Source organism: Vicugna pacos, chromosome 16 (genome assembly GCF_048564905.1).
Source record: "Vicugna pacos chromosome 16, VicPac4, whole genome shotgun sequence".
Taxonomy (NCBI): Eukaryota; Metazoa; Chordata; class Mammalia; order Artiodactyla; family Camelidae; genus Vicugna; species Vicugna pacos.
Genome location: NC_133002.1, coordinates 47,916,903 through 47,936,022, shown reverse-complemented (window position 1 = coordinate 47,936,022; position 19,120 = coordinate 47,916,903). Strand labels below are relative to the sequence as shown.

Genomic DNA, 19,120 nt, shown 5'->3' with positions numbered 1-19,120 from the left:
TAGAGAGGGAAGTCCAGAGACGGAGAGTACAGGGCAGCACTGCCCACTTAGAAAGCTCTTCCTACTTCCTGTTAGACCCTATCAACCCATTTCCAAGGGTAGGGTGAGGATCAGTAGCAAAACTTTCTCTTGCCTCCTTTTTGCTGCAGTTGGTGGAAGTATCTCCCAGACTTCCTTGGTGACTTATGTTACTAGCATGTGTGGCCTTCATGGAGAGGTAACAGGTTGTCAGGTCACCACTCCAAGGATGGTTAGCCCCATGCTGACTCTATTAGGCAGGTCTCTTTGGTTGCAAGTGACAGAAAACCAACTCTAATGTGTTTACACAAGAAGGGACCTTTATAGAATCGCAAGGTTGCAGTAAGGACCAGAGCGTGTTTAGGTTGCAGAAAGAGTGAACCCTGGGACTGGAATTCTGTCTGGACGCTGCTCCCTCTTCAAGGAGGCTTGGTCTCTCAGATGGGCTGTATCCACAGGATTCCAAACTGTCAGCCTCTGGCCCTACACCCAAGGCTCCCTGTAAGAAGCTGAGCTGCTCTGCTTAATTTCAAGTCAAGACATACTGGTTGCGTCCAGGGCATACCCTGTCACATGGAGGGCAGGGCCCTGCGACTGGCAGCCCCACTAAAACCCCATGGGGGAATGAGTTGCCTCACAGATAGTCCGTTCCCAGGAGGGAAGGGAGGGGCAGACAGATCAGCCAGCGCTCTCTACCCTGTCCCACCGGGCGGCGGTCTGCCTCACAGCGTCAGCAATCCCTCCAAGCCCGTCTGCCACTTCTGCCTGAAGGTAGGGTACACCTCAAGGCTGAGCCAGTTTGCAGGGTTAAGTCCAGAGTATTTCCTGGGGGGAGGGTTTAGCTCAAGTGCATGCTTAGCATGCACAAGGTCCTGGGTTCAATCCCCAGCACCCCCATCGAAAAACTAAACCTAATTACCTCTTCCCTGCGATAATTAAAAAAAGACCAGAGTATTTCCAGGAGAGTGATGACATCACAGAACTGGGGTTCCAGAAGGTGGGGGTGGCCCAGCACTCCTGCCAACTGTAGACAATGGAGAGCAGAGAGCGGGGGAGCGGGACAGGGCTAACGGGTAGTCCCTGAGGAAGAAGAGGCTCCTAAAGGAACGCCTTTGTTCTGCAGATTCTCACTGAAAGCCCTGGGCTGACTGGGACCTGGGGCCACTGGGGCCAGAGAAGGATAGGAGAGAGGTAAGCTTGGGGAGGGAAGGTGGGTGGGTGTGCACCTGCCAGAACCACTGTCTTCCCTAAGAGAACCCTAAGAAGGGACTTCACGGGCAGAGATGGGGCTCCCTGCTTTCCAAGGCTCAGTGATAACCTGTTTGTGAAGGAACCTACTGAGTCAGGGCAGAATATGATTACACAGGGCATGTTTATACTGTAAAAGTATTTGTTGTTTGTCTGAAATTCTAATGTAACTGGGCACCCTGTAATTTTATTTGCTAAATCTGGCAACTCTAGGGTGGGAAAGAGAAGCAAAAGAATGGTCACAAGCACAGGCCGCTATGGAGTGAGCCTTAGAAAACAGAATGTAACATCCTTGAGGAAACAGGGCATCAGGGCAGCCAATTTGTCCAAGCAGAAGCTGCCATGACTCATGAAGCCGGTGGGTGGAGGAACTCTCAGGGTCTAGTTTAAGGGGAAAGATACACACACACACACACACACACACACACACACAAACACACACACATACACACACACACAGACATACACAGAAAATGTTCTAAAACTGACTGTGGCGCTAGTTGCACGGTTCAGTGAAAATGAATTGTACACTTTAATTGAATTAATCTGACACACACAGAGAGTGAAAGTGAGGGTTATTTCTACAACTAGAAAATTCTTACTTGCTTTATGATATGCACTTCTGAGTGGAAAAAAAGAACAGAACCTATAACCAGCCCCCAGGAGCTGCACAAGGCAGGGCATCCCCTTAGGGAGAGTCACGTGTCACGTGGGGTGTGGGGTTGGGAGGTTCATGACACTATTCTTTCTCCTTTTGTAAATGTTTGTGATTTTTCTGCAATAAAAGAGTATTTATAAAATAATACATGAGAGGAAAGAGGCTGGGAACAGCCGGGTGGAGAGCTGTGAGTGAGCGAGGACATTTGGCTGCTCTCTCCATATTCCTCAGGCCCTCGGAGCAAACCAGCAGGCAGTGTGGGAGACCCTGGGACCCGCCGGCCCGCCACTGCACCCCCCTCCACTGCGCCTCGTCCCCGCCGGGGATGCCCAGCCTGCTGCTCGTCTCCTTGGCCAGCTGCCTGCTGGCCATAAAGCAGGCCAGCCCCATCAGCCGCTGTGACTTGGCCAAGGTGCTGCGCGAGGAGGACTTGGATGGGTTTGAGGGCTACTCCCTGAGTGACTGTGAGTGCCATCCCTCCCACCTCCACCCCCACCCCCACCACGCCTCCTCTCCCGGTCATGCCCTTCGTGGCCAGCTGTCTTTTTCTGTCACTTGTTTTCCCAAGTCAAGTTCAAAAAACAGCCCTCTCCAAGAAGCCTTTCCCAGCATTGCATATTTGTTCAATGATTATTAGTGAGCACTTAGTGTGTCCCAGGAACTCTTTCAGACACTGGGGGTATAGATATCAGCACAGCCCCTTCCCTCACAGTGTTCACATTCTAGGGGGAGAGAGAGCAATAAAAAGAAACATACAAATATATGAAGGACTTCCTGGTGGTGATAAATGCTATGAAGAAGAATAAAGCAGGGGGAGTGATAGGTGACAATTTCTAGAAGAAGTCAAGGAAGGCCTCTCTGAGGAGGTGACACTGAGCAGTGCTGAACAGAGTGAAGGACCTGGTCCCCCAAACATCTGGGGGAACAATATTCCAGACAGAGGAAACAGCCAGTGTAAAGGCTTTATCCTGCTCCAAGGTAGAGAAGTCGCCCTTCTGCCCAGAATTTGTGCACATCTCTCTCACAGCACTCTCTCCTTTCATCTTGCTTTGTGGGTTTTTCAGGCACAAAGCTTCATTCTTATCCTATAGGTGCCTTGAAGGCAGCATCTGCATTTGATCCAGCTCAATGTCCCTCCCTGGGCTTTGCACAGTTTCTGGCACACAGTAGGTGGTCATTAAGGGCAGAAAGCATGGATGGACAGGTGGACAGATGGGCAGTTGTGCTGATGGGTGGGTGGATGGACTGAAGGATAAGAGGAGACGCTAATGGGTGTTTGTAGCCCGCAAGCCCCATCTAGCCTCTAAGGCCTTGCTCCTTTCTTCCGGTTCCTCATCTCCCTTCCTCCTGCATCTCCCTTCTCCCTCAGCTTAGCCCCCTCTAGAAACCCTCTTCTCCCTGTTCTAAGGGCTGTGCCTGGCTTTCGTGGAGAGTGCCTTCAACATAACAAAGGTAGATGAAAATACCGATGGCAGCTTTGACTATGGCATCTTCCAGATCAACAGCCACTACTGGTGCAACGATTACCAGAGTCACACGGAAAACATTTGCCACGTGGACTGTCAAGGTCTGGCCGGGGCCCCAGGGTGGGAGAGGTGAGAGAGGTGACCAGGCTCTATGCACAGGATTTCCCTTCCTACGCAAAGCCTGGAGCGGACCCCGGTGGGGTGGCTCAAAGAATCAGGGAATCCCTTTACTGAGTAGAGGGTTTGACTTGTGTCCCTAATTGCGCATCCGTAGGAGTTGCCACGGTGTTCTGCAGGCTCCAGATAGGCTCGCACAGCCAGCAGTGGTAGAGCAGCAGCAGCAGCCAGCATTTACTGAGAGTGGATTATGTCCTCAGCACTTTACATGCATAGCTCATCTCATCCAACCTGCCATGCAGTATGATCCCCACTTTACAGACGAGCAAACTGAGGCTCACAGAACCAGTGCCAAATGGCAAACTGGTAGCCCTGAAAGCTCAGCTCTCACCACCAAGTAGTACTGTCTTTGGCTAACAGTCTAATCAAAGGCCAAGGGCAAACTCCCCACCCTGAGCTGATCCAGGAGGCTCCATGGTCCATGACTCCCTTATCTCCTCCTTTGTTCACCTGAAGAGCCTCCCTCCTTAAGCATGACTTTACCGTGGTCCCTGTGGTTTCCCTAGAAACCTCCAAACCTTGGGGTGAACCACCATCTACTCTGGCTAGGAAGTATGGTAGCAAACCAGCCCAAATCTCAGGCTTCCTGTCCCTCCTGCCCCTACCCGCAGCCACCCCCCAACCTCCAGCAGCCATTGTATGGATGCCCCAGCAGGCCTCTAGGAGGGAGGCCCGCTCCATCTGGAAGTACTCAGCCTCCGGGTGGCACATGCCTGTGCGGGGAGAGCCAGTGACCGCCTCAGTCTTCGGGACTGTCCCCTGTGCTCTCACCAGTACTTTCCCTCTTCCTTTCAGAACTGCTGAGCCCCAACCTTCTCTCAATCATCAACTGTGCAAAAAAGATTGTGTCCGGAGCAGGGGGCATGAAGAACTGGTGAGGAGGACTCTGTGGGACTAAGCTAGTGGGCAGGGTCTTAAGAAAGATGTGCTGACAGAGAAAGGGACACTAGGCCAGGCCTAGATGTCTTCTACAGTCTAGAAAGATGTGGGCTAGTGGCAGGGCTTGGAACGCTGGGATGTGGCTCTTCCTCTGACTGTGTTAAACCAAACTCTTTTGGCTGCAGTGACAGAACCGCCTGAGCTAACTGAAGGAGTCTGTTCTGAGAGGACAAGGGGTCTTACTGAGCCCACACGAGGGGTGAGGTTGGGCCTCAGGAGGAGGACGGAAGCAGGGCTGGAAACCGTCAGCAAGCTTTCCTTGGCAGGTTTCTGCTTCTCTTGCTGTATTTGCTTTACGACTTCCTCTGCAGACCAGCTTTCTCTGCTCTACCGTCCACAGGACAATGTCTGCCCTGAATCTATGGGCTAATGTCCCAGGCAACCACACAGAGCCTGGCTAGGCTCAGTCCCAGTCCCAGTGCTTGAGGTAGAGAATCTGATGGGTTCAGCTCAGACCCCGTGTCCCCACTCGGCTCAATCAGCCGTAGGCCTGGGAGCAGTGAAGCAATAGGAACCTGGCTGCGACAGGGCCCTCTCTCCATAACTGGCTGCAACATTTTCTAGAATAAGTGTGTTGTTCATCAGCTGGGCAGACACCCCAGCTGTCAGCTTACCAATGGTGGACATTGGGATGGTTACTTAACTTCTCTGACCTTCAAACTAGATATATAAATAATATGGGAAACTGAAAAAACGGAAGGAGTTAAGTGTCTTGCATTCTCTAAAAACACATGCAAAAGAATTGATGACTATTATGGAGAGAAAGTCAGTGGTTGCCCCTGGGTTTTTTTTTAATTTATTATTATTATTTTTAGTAACTCTCAGCCCTGTAACACAGTGCTCTTCTCCTTCAGAGGGAGATAAGGATTTGAAAATGTGGAAGCAAAAAATAATTATAATAATAAAATTTTGAAAGCCTGGGAGGGTAAGAGCTCAGTGGTACAGTGCATACTTAGCATGCAGGAGGTCCTGCGTTCAATCCTCAGTACATCTATTAAAAAAAAAAAAGAAATGTGGAAGCAAACTGAATGGGGGAAGAGGGCAAACAACATAGATAAGGGGATTGGAAGGAAGAATCAGAGGGGCCAAAGGAGGACAGATTAGACTGCTGGGAATGAAGGGGATGCTGGGCGTCGCTCTGTGCTGAACCCTCACTAAGTTCCGGGTCACGTGGGCGGGGAAGCAGCTGGTCAGGTGGAAGCAAGAACCAGGCTTTTCTCTCCTCAGGGTAAAATGGAGGCTGCACTGTGCGGGCCGGCCACTCTCCTACTGGATGACAGGATGCCACCTGGGATGAGGCAGGGGACAGGCCTGTGGTGGAGTCACTCCAGAATTCCTCTCCTCACTTTGGAATTCTTCATTTCTTCTTCCTCTTGCCTCCACTTCCTGTTATTTTCTTCCCTTCCCATTTACAAATAAAACTGACCAGAGACCCAGAAATAAATGGGTTCTAGGGCTTCGTCCTTGTTCCCATCCAGGCCCAGGCCCCTGGTTCCCTGATTGTCATTTGCAAACCAAGAAGACTGTAATGAAGAAGTTTCTATATTTTTGGAATTATTAAAGCATTCCATGTGCAAAAACTGTGTTAATTTATTCATTATTAATTCCACATGTCTTTGAGTACCTAATAGAGTAGGAGTGTGCTACGGACTAGAAGAGAAAGCATAACTGTTGTTCATAATCCAGCTGGGGAAGGAGAGACACACATGCATAATGCAGACAAGGAATAGATACATACAATGAATACAATGGTAATAAAATCTAGAATTATTGATTTGAAACAGTATGAGGATCTAAGTAATTTCTCCAAAGCCAACTATTTTTGAAGTAAGAAAGCTCAGAAGTAGGTCACGGGTGGGGCTAAGGGTCTGGTATATTGAGGTGGAGAAGGGAGTGGAGGGGAGGGGAGAAACGGTGCCAGGTGCCAGTGATTTGGTGGTACTTTGGGACAATAGGCTAGAGTCTAGATGATTAAAAGAGCTTCCCTGGATAGGATCTGCTTTGCTTGGAAGGTGCTGACGTGGAGTAAAACCTGCTTAAGGACACTGCAAAGACAGAAAAGGGACAGTTGGAGGAATGCCCTGCCCAGAGCCACCATCAGTCCTGTCTGACTAAACTGGGGTTTTATCTTGAGCCACTCATTACCCTACTCTGAGCTTTAACTCCTTCAGCTATAAAATGAGTGATCTGACTACTCAGTGATTCCCAGGCTTTTGGATTTCGCAGACCAGTAAAATCTCAAAGAAAAAAATTAAGACTGTGAAAGATTTCCAACTTTTTACTTCAATGCCTAAGTATTAATCAAAACAACTATCCTTTATCAGTATCTCTTCATAAGACATTTTTTAGCACCAAATTAAAGGAAAGTCATGTGGGATAATACAAAGGAATAGATTTTGTCCTGTGGGGAAAAAAATTTAAACCTTGATTATGTTGTCTTTTTCCCATTTTGCCGAGGACTAGCAAAAACTTCATCACAGCCCAGCATGGGTCTGAAGACCATTGTTTGGAAACCTCAAGGGACCTGTTCTATTTCCCCCACAAAATAGCTGACTTCTAGGATGCCTAGAACAGTCCTTCTCAGGCACCATGAGCTCCAATGTTGGTGCCCTAATTGAACCAACTTTTCCCAAATTTATCTCTCCTTCTCACCTTGCCTCCCAACTTCCCACATCATCTGACCTCCACCAGCTCACATACATAATTCACCAAAATTATGAAGGAAAGTCAGGGAATTCTTTTTAAGGATTTCATGTTAGACAGTTGATGGCTTTAATGAGCTATATACCTTGATGTTTAAAATTCATGCAAACACTCTTACGTCAAAGGATTTCATCTTTAGTGGTCACAGTCCACAAAGAGTTGGGAAGTTTAAAATTTTAAAGTTCCGTAAGTAGTTAGTGCTAACTACCTAGTACTCTAGTCTTCTGTGGGAGTTTGAAAATGAAGCCAGCCGCTATAAAGACATCTGCACCACTTGATCCTGTAAACTCACCCTTTGGACTCTACCCAAAAAATACTCTTGAATAAAAACACTAAACTCCTAAGACCTGGAGGCTGCGGGGCTGCGGGGGTGACGGAGGGGAACTAGAGGCCGAGACCCGCCCAGAGTGGGAGGGGTGAAGGAGCCGTCAGAGCACCGCCCTCGCCCCACCCGCGCCGAGCTGGCCCCGCCCCTTTCGCGCGCCCCTTTGAAAAAAAAAAAAGCGCGGGCGCTCTGTGCGCAGGCTCAGTGCTGCTTGCGCCTGAGCTGCGCGTGCCCGGTGAGTATTAGTGGGATGGCAGAGATGGTACCTTTTGCGGTTCCCACCGAGAGCGACAAAACTTTGCTGGTGTGGGAGCTGAGCTCTGGACCCACCACCCAGGCCTTGCAAGTGAGCTGACAGGTTGAAAGGGAGGGATGGAGAAAGTCGCCCTCGCCCCCATAACTGGGAGTACCGAACCCTGCTCTAGCACCTCACCCTCCTGTAGTCTCCCCTGAGAGAAATCTTACTTCTGGGGGCGACCTGAGCAGTCAATTGCCCCCCCCCACAGATTTTTTAAAAACGTTTTATCTATCTATTGTATTTATTTTGGTAGCGGGGGAAGTAATTAGGTTTATTTTTAGAAGAGGTACTGGGAATTGAACCCCAGACCTTGTGCATGCTAAGCATGCGCTCTACCACTGGAACTGTACCGTCTCCTAACCACCACAGATTCTTGAGAGGTTACTCTCAACATCCAGTGTGTTACCTCCTAATGCTTCTCGAAACTTAGGATTTCAGAGGGAAACTTGCCCGGGAAATGAGAAGTGTTTGGAGTTGCAACCTCACCGGAGTTGCCTGTGGCGAAGGGCTTGGGGCATATAAGGGAACGGGCAGTTCGTGACATTTCTTGCACGCACGTAGCGTGGGACCACCCTACAGCATTCTCTGTTCACAGTCTTCTCCCAGTTTGGACTTACGTATTCGGTCGGAGCCTTCCCAAATGTGGCGGTGGCCTGTCCTGGTTTCTATGCCATCATCGAGTTTTATTCAGCAAGGGATGCCCACAGAGCCCAAAAGGCATGTGACCACAAGCAACTTTTCCAGAACTCTGCAGTGAGGGTGGGTCCAAATGTGGAATTCCTCGCTCCACAGGAATGACATGATGAATTTAAAAATAATAGGCCAGCATTTATATAGCACTCTGGTTTACAGAATGCTTTCAGAGTCATTGCTCCACTGATTCCCCCAGTTCCTCGTTTCTTTTCTTTTCTTTTTTTTTTTTTAGATGAAGAAATTCAAACTCAGTCTGGTTAAGTGACTTATTTAAGGTTCATGACAATAAATGTGAAAGCTAGGGGTCAAACCCAAACTTACTGATGTTAAACCGCCATGTCATTTTATGCTGCCCCTTAATTTAAGAAATCTTAACAAGATTCTTGCTTATATTTACTTTTATGTGGATTAAATGTGAGCTTGAGAAACTTTTGTCAGCTGTAACATCTGTAACACCATCATCATCATCACTCTCAAACTGCCTATTTAGAACTCCCCTTAGTTCCCAGAAAACGGTTAAAATATTTTTTCATGCATTGTTGAAACCTTATTCCATATTAATATGCCATCCAATTTTACTTCCTCAGAGCCCCAGAATTACATTTCATTATGTGCCTCCATTCAGCCACCATTCCTTTTTCAAGGACCATTGAATATGTGAGTGAGACTTAGATTTCCGAAACCTTTTTTTATATTTGTATGTCTTCATAAGCCTTCTCTGATTGACTTCTTGATCTAGTTACTTCCTACTGACCTTGCTGCCTCTTGTTACCCACATTTCTTTCCTCACTGATTTTAACCTTGATTGAATTTGGGAACTCTCCTCAGATGTGGAGGTACACTACCTCCCACTGCTGTACCCTGTTTAACCCTCTTCAATCCTGGTCCTACTCCCTGTGATTGAAACGATTCCCTGGCAGACATTCTTTAATCTGGAGACTATGATCTGCCTGATTCTAGGCTGTGACCATTTCACATAGCCACTCAGATATTATAGATGGTACTGGAAAGATTATGAAACAGTTACTTGGTATCATTTCTGAGTAATGAGTTCTTTATCTTTCACTGGCCAGCAAGAACTGTGGCAAGATTATCCAAGGTGACAACTGTCTCTACTACCCAGGGCCTCAGAGCCCTCTGAAGCGTCCTAATTGTCCAGAACAACTCTATTCAGGGGCTAGCTTCCATGAGACTCAACTTTTAAAAATCAGTCTTCTTTCTCCTTCCCAGCAGGCAGCTTCAGATGGAGAAAGTAATTTCATTTTCTTATTCACTCATTCCTTCATTCATTCACTTAATCAACATACCATCAATCCCCTGTTATGTCAAGACTATGCTTGTTTCTGGTAACCAGAAAATAATAAGGTATGGTTTCTTCAAGCACTTAAGGAGCTTATAAACTAGTGATGAAAGATGTACAAACAAATCAATAAAGAATAATGCTTTGGCGGGGTAAGCGGTGGTTCGGCGAGGGCTCTCTCTGAGCGCACGGACTCAGGCACCTGGTCTATCTGCCCACTTGGGACGGAGGTCGACTCAGCGTTTAGCCGCGGGCCCCAGACCCCGAAAGGTGGGCGTGGTGCCGGCAGTTGGGGCGACTGGGCCAGAGTGGGGGACCATGTACTCAGCCCACAGGCCCCTGGTGCCCGGGTTCAGCCCAGCCTCTTCATGTTCCATCAATACCGCATGGGCTCTGGGACTGCAGGGGTCAAGGGTTTGGGGTACGGAGTGCGGAGTAACGTTCATGGGGTATAGTAAGAGAATGGTGGAGGCAGAATAAAGGGAAAAAGTTACAGAGCTTGACTGGGCCAAGTGGTTAGTGATGGCAGGTGGGAGTGTAGCGGAGTAATGGGAGTGCGGAGTGGGGAGTAACTGGGGACAGGTGTGGGGTGGAACAGGTCCGTTGCCATTGGCGGTGAGGGCTGCAGAGTAGCTGGCTTCGTAGCATTAATTACAATAGGGTGAGACCTGCTGGTGGGGAATAGAGAGGGAGAAGGGGCTGGGGCTGTGATTGAGTAGTGGGACTAAGGACAGGTCTTGAGAAGAGAGCGAGGTGCTGTTTGCTCGGATCAGAGTACTGTGTTTGTGGTGTGCTTTACAGAGAGAGGGAGAGACCCAGGAACCTGGAGGGTAGTGCACTTGTAATAGAGGAGAACGAATGTGACTATTGGATCTGTTCCTTTAGCTCTAACCACTGTGCCCTGTTTTCTAGGTTTATTCTTGTTAGCTCCTCACCTTTTGTAAATGAATTTTACCTGTAGCCTGTCTGGTAAACAGGAGAGCCTTTTCTCAAGGCTCTGACCTTTCAGGATATTAACACTTCTGCACTTATATAAAGATAACAAGTTGCAGAATAGAAAGTAACCTTTGTTTTCTTGGAGGTTTTGCAGGACCTGGCCCACATGCACAGCTGCAAGAACAAAGAATTCCTACAGCAAGAAGTTGCAACAACCAACCACCACCCCCCTTTTAATTTATAAAAGGAGGCTGTATTCTGACTGGAGGAGGATGGTTCTCCAAGACATTAGTCTGCCATCCTCTTAGTCAGCCAGCTGTCCGAAAGAAGTCGCTATTCCTTGCCCCAGTACCTCGTCTCCTGATTTATTGGCTTGTGCGGCAGAAGAACTAGCTGGGACTCGGTAACACGCTGGGGAGGAGTTCGGGAAGGGCAGGACCAAAGGCTTGTTCCCGCATTGTCTGCTGGGCCCCTCCTTCCCCACCCAGCGGAAGATGGGGAGGCCCTGATGAGAAAGATCTTTGTGAAGAGGGGCAGGTCCAGGTCTCTAGAGGCTGTTACGGTTTTGGAGGGCCCAGCAGGCTTTTGGGGCTCCAGTGCCCCAGTGGTAGGGGATGGGGTTGTCCTAGTGACTTGAGTCCCTTCCAGTGTTGTGTTGTTCCTCTCCTGTTGCCTCGATGTCTACTTTTTCTTTTGTCAGCATGTCACAGTGTCAGGTCTTGAGGCCAGTGCCTCACACAGGGGCTCCCCTAGGCCAGTCTTCTGAAGGCATGGGCTGGGGTGGGGTGGGAAGGCTCAGCCCAGGTCAGATTGATCTAGATCAGGGGGAAGCATGGAATAATGGGGACCAGGGCTAGGGCGGCTCCCTGCTCTCTTCTTGGTCTTCCCCTAGCAGGGGCCTCCTCTGCTGGATCCACTTCCCCCAGGGAGCCGGCAGTGAGAAGGATGCGCACTCCCAGCCTGGGCCAGCCCCAGGAGTCCAGCCAGGGGTGGGACCCAGCCTAAGGCTGGCCCTCCTACCACCTAGCTCCTGGAGCAGGAGATTGGACCACTACAACTGGTCTCCTGGTGAGGGAGGAACCGTTCTGTGTGTATACTCAAGGAAACACCTGGCACTGTTGCCTTCCCTGGGCAGAGACTTGTAATGATTTTCTTGTCTGCCCCTTCATCTGTGCCCCATTTTTTGAAGGAGTTGACTGCATCCTCCCATCCTTTGGGCAAGGAGTCTGGATGAAAAAAAGAAAAAAGAATAATGCTTTGACTTTATTTGTATTATTTAAATTTTTATGAATATATTTCTATACTACATCCTATCTAAAATTGAAATAGAGATATAAGAAAAAACTAGCAATGTAAGAGATCCACAGTAATGTGTAAGTTATTCAGAGAGTTAACTTGAGATACTTGCACTCTCAAAGAAGAGTCTAATCTAATGCCGATGATGCTGAAAGGATGCTAATTCCTTTAGTTTATGAAATGTATAGAGGTATGTGTGTTCCTTCTCACAGGGGTTAGTAACTTGGGGAGCGGGGCTGCTACAGATTCAGGTCCTACTTCAGTGGCAGGTCCACTTATCTCTTCTTCAGATCATATTCTCAAGCTGGAGCTACAGGATGACACAACTAAAACAATTTACTTCCTTTGCTTACCCACAAGCCTGTAAGAGGCTTCTGCAGGACTTCCTTGGTTCCTTTCATCATCACCTTCACCACCAGAGGTCAGGGAAAGCTTCTGATTAATCAGGGGCCGTGGAAGTGATACAGAAAAGTATTGATTTAAAAGTAATAACATTTATTTAGGGCTTCCTAGGAGCTCATTGCTTAAAATGTGGTCCTATTTAATCTTCACAACTACTCTTATGAAATTGGTATTAATAAATCTCAGATGTATCCAAAATAAATCTCTGTGTCAAGGTGTAATATTTTTAGGCCTCTTATGTCTTTAGGTTCATCTGGGCATCAGACATAAGGTAGTTCAACCTAATGCCCTTGCCCTGAGCAGCTCCAGATTCCAAGAATTGACCAGTTACTACTTTGGATTCAATGGATGGTCAAAAAGGATCATAAGGGTAAAGTGTAGATTTTCTTTGACTAACCAGACTCCTTTCAACATTGAAATCCTAGACTTCAGAGAGAAGACTAGAACTGGGTTGTGGGGAGATGTGAGAGACCTCCAAGTGGAAGTGTCTGAGCATTGCCCTGCCACTTAGAATTGATGATAATCTCAATGACTTGGTGGTGGTGTTCCTAATTTTCTCCAGTATTTGTATGATATATAATAGAAAACAGTTGTCCATATCTAGTAATTCATTTGCAAGTCTTCCTTGATTTTGAAGCAACAGGACACCTCAACTATTAACTGGGCTTGCTGGAGTTTAGATTTTACTTCTAATAACAAAATATTTTGAAGTCTTGCCTTTAATTTGAAGTCCTGGGTAGGGGTGTAACTCAATGGTAGAGCATGTGCTCAGCGTGCATGAGGTCCCAGGTCCAATCCCCAGTACGTCCATTAAAAAAAACCAGAAAAACTCATCACCAAAATTCTACCAGCTTCAGGATCTTTCTGACCTTGAAGAAAGGGAAAATGAAAGTATTGTGGCACCACATCAGAAGCAAAGCCTGAAGTTCTGTGCTTTAGAGGTGATGTTAACATCCTATGAGGTCAGGAGTCCTGGAGCTGGCATCCCCAAGGAACCCTTGGACAAGCTGGAGGAAGATCTGTTTTCCAGTGTGTGGTGGGTAGTGAGGGGGTGGGATTTCTCCTTTTTCCTTTCTTTCTAAAACTTTTTTTTTTTCAGATACATCATCACCCTCGCTAAGCAACTAAAACCCTGGGCAGAGTTTTTCTGCCTTGTGATACAGATTCTTATCTTAGGCAATGCCTGACAGAACCTTTAACTTTAAAATTTTAGAGCTCATTGCCTGTCAAGAAGCTTAGGAGGAGGGAAAAATTCTTTTTTTCCATTTTTGGTTAATAATTTGTTTTGTGCTAAAATAATCCTTTCCAATACAGATTTATTGTAGCCTTCAGTTATCCCAACAAAATAATCATGTAAAGATTTAAACTCTTGTATAAATGTTCAGTCCTTTGCCTCCTATACAAGGACTGGAGTGGATAAAGTCAAATGTAGATCCCTAGAAGGGTTTTTCCAGCTAGTACTGAGTTTTTTCCTAGAACCCATGGCAGTTGCAGTTAGGGTTTTAAGTCAGAGGCAGGTCTGTTAGTTAATGGAGTGGAGGAGTGCTGGGAAACAAGCTGCTGGACAACAAACAGCTAGAAAAGAAGCGACTCCTAAATCTCCATGAGCTTAAAATATATTCACACTTGCTTAAAATGCACATGCTTGCTTTGTTTTAATGTTTTGTGCAGTAGATGACCTATAGCATGTATTATGCTAAAGAAAATTTGTGGTGAGCAATCCTGACATTGACCATAAGGGCATGAAGGAGGGCAGATACTTCCTTAGGGTGAAACAATGGATGGTCTTGGAAAGCCAGATCATCCATTAACAGAACTTTGTTCTGGCATGAAAGCATGCTGTTGAACCCAGGGGGAGTATCTGCTATCTTGAGATGTCCTGGAGGCAATGACAGGATTGACTCAGAAATTTTGCATACCCATAGGAGGAGGGTGATTGTTCCTGGAAGGGATGGGCCTGAAATTAATCAGTTAACCAGCAAGCAGAACTTAGTGCTTATCGCATGAAATATCCAAAGCCCCACATCTTTGATCACATTTTTTTCTGAGCTGTATACTCCTAATAAATATAATGTTGACCAGGCTTTCGGCACTCCAGATCCACGAAATGTTGAGTCCCCTGGTCCCATCTTTGTTCTTTACTTTGTCTCTTTGTTTCTTAAGTCTTGCATCGCCCGTCCTCAGACACGATCCCGAGCTGCACTGGACACAGCAGAGGAGGCTCCACCATCCACCTGAGTGGCTGATGCTCTGGGAGGGGCCAGATCATCTGCACTACCACCAACTCTGTTTCATTGTGTGATTCCAGCCGTTTATGCACAGGAGAGCAGGAGTGTAGCTTCAGCTTGTCCATTTGAAATCTGAGTGATGTGAGATTTGTGCCACATTCTTGGCTTGCATCTCCCGTCTAGTACTTCAGGAACTTCCAGAATAGATCTGGGCAGTAAAAATGTGCCCTGCCGGGATATGTCTATAACAGAGCCATTCGACCACACGCTTGTGTTGTGCCTACCTTTAGTTGCTCTGAGAATGATCTAAGAATTACAGGTGCGTTTTTCTTTTTAAATGTATAACATAAAAATCAGTTATTCAGATTGGCATTTTAAATCAATTTGTTTTTCTTGGATTTAGGGCCATTATCATTACTTATGAAAAGGAAAATAACCCAGAAGGTTGGTATTCAAAGGCTATGACAGATGCATTCCAGAAACTGCTGATTGTGGTTTTAGGTAAGACTTTATTCTTTTTTTTTTTTTTGAGGGGGGAGATAATTGGGTTTATTCATTTATATACTTGTTTTTAGAGGAGGTGCTGGGGGTTGAACCCAGGACCTCGTGCTTGCTAAGCATGTGCTCTGCCACTTGAGCTATACCCTGCCCACTCTAAGACTTTCTCGGTTGTCCTTGAAGTGCTTCAGTTTCAAGGAGCAAATAAACTTATTTGAAAAGTTAACTGAATAAAAATAATGGTCACCTAAAACACTATATATTCTTTCAGTCACTAAATTCTTTCACAGTGGCAGTCTCAAATTTGTTCTCTGGGGCATTTCTGAGAAGAATGACAGCAAGTATTACTATGTCCAGCGTGCAGATGCAGACCGCCTTGTCCCACTTCACACAGAGTGTGCTCCATCCAGCTCTTCTTTCTCGATCGCTTGCTTATACAGGTTGGTAGAGTGATTATAAGCCTTGGACACATGTGTTTGAGTCCTAACTCTGTCTCTTAGGGTTTTTTAAATGCAATTTTAGGTTTTCTAGCCAGAGAGATTTGGAGGTATTTATTATCTCTAAGCTGCATTATCGTTTTATGCAAAATATGGTTAGTAATTCAGCTCATCTCATGGGGGATCGTGTAAGAGTAATGAGATGGTGAATGTAAAAAGCTTAGAACTGTGCCTGGAACATGGTAAGCAGACAAAATATGTTGACTGTTATTTATTGTTGTTTCCCTGTTGCAGAGTTTAAGATTTAGTATTAGATTATGTTTTTGGAGTCAATTCAGTTTGTTTTCTTTTCTCATGTGTTGTGTGAATATGATTCTTTTAATAAATTAGCTACGTTTTCGTGAGCCTTGAAAGTGGTCATGCTGTTAAATGGCATCGATTGTGTTCCCTATTGAGTTACACAGTGGTGAGAACGTCCCAGGCTCCGCCCAAAGGAAACTTTATGGTTGTTCATTCCTGGAGCAGAGTCATTCCCCTGCTTCACAGCCCTGCAGACTGAGAGACTGAGAAAGCCTAGTGAAGTTGTCAGAGACCTTACTTGCTTATTAAGAGTTGACCGTGGATGGGTCTCAGCCTCCCAGCGCAGGCAGTCCTTCCTGTGAAGGTTGACTTCCCTGGTCACCAGGCAGAATCCCCATCAGCTGTCAACTTTTGATTAACAACCTTTAAGAACCAAACTAAATGTCTGGGTTGTTTGCCTGTTCCTGACATGCTGAAGGTATTCCTTACTTGCACTCACAACTCCTTAGACCAGAAAGCCTTGTGACTCTAGTTTTCCTTGAGGGAAGTTGTATTGTCCAAAAGTTACATCGGCCAGTTTCTGCCAGTAGTGTTCAAATGCTTGCTCTCTCTCTCTCTCTCTCTCTCTCATTCTCTCTCCCTTTCTCTCTCTCTCTCACCCCAAAGCTTTGTTCGTTGTATCTGGTGGAATTTTGGTCCCAAGGAGCAGACAGTAGCCTTGTTTCTAATATAAAGTATCTGTTATAGTCCGATGGTGTCCATCCCAGGTTTGAACTCACTTTGACCCCCACCTGATGCCTTACTATTTAATCACATTATGATTGAACATTTTTGTTTCTGACAGCTTTTACTTCATGTGTCATTATTTCTCAGTTCTTATTTCTAAGACCATAAAGTTTTTTGAACCAAGCAAAGTTGGTACTTCTTATATACATTTTCACAAATAGTTGTGATAAATACTGAAGTGTCAGATGAGGGAACTGCTAGGAAAATGCTCTTATTTTCTGCTTTTAGAAATCAAAAGAATGTCTAATTATTGGGTGCTACCGTTGTATACAGGAAGTTTTAGAACAAGAAAAGTTCTGAACTGACCCTTGTTAACTGTATTTCAGAAAGCGGTAAAATGGCTGTGGTGTACAGACCCTGTGAAGAGGTCACAGGTGCTAGGACTGAAGAGGACGTACAGGATTTAATTCAAGTATGTGGAGATAAAAACTCGAGGGGCACCCAGCCAGTGTCGCCGTAATTCAAAACAACCAGCAGGATTTGGAAGACTTTGGCTTGTCCACTCAGCTCTGTCATCCTTAGGGAAATGTGAAACTCTGAAACTGCTTTTGAGGCAGGGGATTTCTGGGGCTTTTCCTGAAGTCCTGACCCTTGGCTCTGACCCCTTATTTGCAATTTGGAGAGCAGGACTGAGGGCCATCAGCGTGCTTCTGCAGTTGTGGACACAGGAGAAGACAAAGGCCTTTTAAAACTCCCCTCAAGCAGAATCCCAGGCATTTAGGAACCAAGTAACTATGGCCTTAAGTGGGATTATGCTGCAGCGTTTGAAAACTATGAATGCCTTTCAAATAAGGTGTGTTGTTACCCAGATCTCAGCATCTCATGTATATCTTATGTGAAATATTTTGCTGAAAAACCTTTCTGTAAATCAATTATATGGATGTCCTGAATTAGAGATTAAGTTTTCAAAGTAATTTCTAAAAGAAAATATTAATGAACTGCATGTAAGATTTTTTAATGAGTAAAAATGTGTTTTGTGTCATTGAGAACTTAATGTGCAGCTAGATTTCTTTTCTAATTATGTAACTCTCCCCAGCATTGTCAAGTTTGTTATGAAGAGAAGAAAGCAGAGAAAGAAAAGATGGTTATGTTCTGAAAAAGTATTTGAAGTTTTTTCTGCACAAGATAGTTATTTTAATTCAATTTATATCAAATTATTTTAAATTCAGTTTAAGTGAGGGACGCTTCAGTCATATCCATGTTTGGGCTTTAAGAAGTCTAGCTTCTTGTGAAATGTGAGAGGAAGGGATTCAGTATCGATGCTAAAGTTTTCAGAAAGCTGATTATAACAACAGACCCATTCCTCACTGGCCAATCTTGGAATCAATTCCATTTAAAAACCGTTAAGTGCTTGACACTGGGAATAAGATGAAGCTCCTTCTCCATGGAGTTTAGTGGCCAGAGGGTGTACCAGATAATTAAAAAGGACTAAAATTAAAGAGATTATAAGGGCTGTGAAGGAAGTAAACTGGGTGCTAGTTGCAGTATTTAAAGAAAATTATTTGACATGCTGACTTCATTGAGAGGGAGGAGGTAATTAGGTTTTTATTCATTTACATATATTCTGTTTCTTAAAAATATAATTTTATTGAAGTATAGTCAGTTTACAATGTTGTGTCAATTCCTGGTGTACAGCACAATACTTCAGTCATATAGGAACATACATATATTGGTTTTCATTTACTTTTTAACCATAAGTTATTAGAAGACACTGAATATAGATCCCTGTGCTATACAATATAAACTTGTTTATCTATTTTGTACATAGTAGTTAGTATCCGCAAATCTCCAACTCCCAACTTATCCCTTCCCATCCCCTCCCCCAGTTTATTTTTAATGGAGGTACTGGGGATTGAACCCAGGACCTTGTGCTTGCCAGGTACGCACTCTAACCACAGAGCTATCCCTCCCCTCAACATGCTGATTTTAACATCCTAGGTGTCTTCTGTGTGTGTGCACGCAGGGTAGACCTCTGAAAAGTGGCACTGTAATTTTTTCTAGACTAATGGCTGTGCTGAGAAAAGGTGAGATGGCGAAATTTTTCAGTGCTAATGTTAAGGGCTGTTCACTTGGTTTCCATCTCTTTCCCAGAATGAATTGCTCACCTGCTCCAAAACCCTTCCTGTAGAAATTTTGGAGTCATCACTGATTCAGTGGTAACCCCTAATAATAGAGTGGTGAATTTTATAATCAGACATGGATCCTGAGAGTTTAGAGGACATGACAACACTTTAGAGTAACTGTAAGGTGTATTCCTCTCCCACTGCCCTAACTGGTACTCATTTTGTAGGTCAGTTACTTTTCTTGGAAGCAGTGTGGCCAAGGGAAGGAAGAATGTCTCTCAGATTTCAGTTTTGAGGAGGAGGAGTTCAGAAGGCCGGAACTGGACTAGCCCTTTTGAATTTCCCGGAA

At 45.6% G+C, this 19,120-nt stretch overlaps 2 protein-coding genes across 2 annotated transcripts; both read left to right on the top strand.

Moving 5' to 3' along the window:
• Positions 1-1,031: 1,031 nt before the first annotated feature.
• LOC102525242 (lysozyme-like protein 6) lies at positions 1,032-6,086 on the top strand. The gene is made up of 5 exons (XM_072940073.1): positions 1,032-1,209; positions 2,156-2,388; positions 3,333-3,491; positions 4,363-4,441; positions 5,734-6,086. Exons 2-5 carry the CDS (start codon positions 2,250-2,252, stop codon positions 5,801-5,803), a joined length of 447 nt encoding a protein of 148 aa, XP_072796174.1. The 5' UTR covers positions 1,032-1,209; positions 2,156-2,249; the 3' UTR covers positions 5,804-6,086.
• Positions 6,087-7,784: 1,698 nt separating this feature from the next.
• Positions 7,785-19,100, top strand: LOC102524992 (RAD52 motif-containing protein 1-like). The gene is given in 8 exon segments (XM_072939336.1): positions 7,785-7,880; positions 8,412-8,591; positions 12,707-12,829; positions 13,311-13,474; positions 15,089-15,138; positions 15,141-15,188; positions 17,035-17,120; positions 18,999-19,100. Coding segments are annotated over 8 exon segments (849 nt in total).
• Positions 19,101-19,120: the final 20 nt, after the last annotated feature.

Bases quoted from the DNA above. Each gene is read 5' to 3' on its own strand.
- LOC102525242 (XM_072940073.1), top strand. From the start codon at position 2,250: ATGCCCAGCCTGCTGCTCGTCTCCTTGGCCAGCTGCCTGCTGGCCATA. The intron at 3,492-4,362 runs GTCTGGCCGGGG...TCTTCCTTTCAG, and splicing joins TTGCCACGTGGACTGTCAAG to AACTGCTGAGCCCCAACCTT. The intron at 4,442-5,733 runs GTGAGGAGGACT...TTCTCTCCTCAG, and splicing joins GCAGGGGGCATGAAGAACTG to GGTAAAATGGAGGCTGCACT.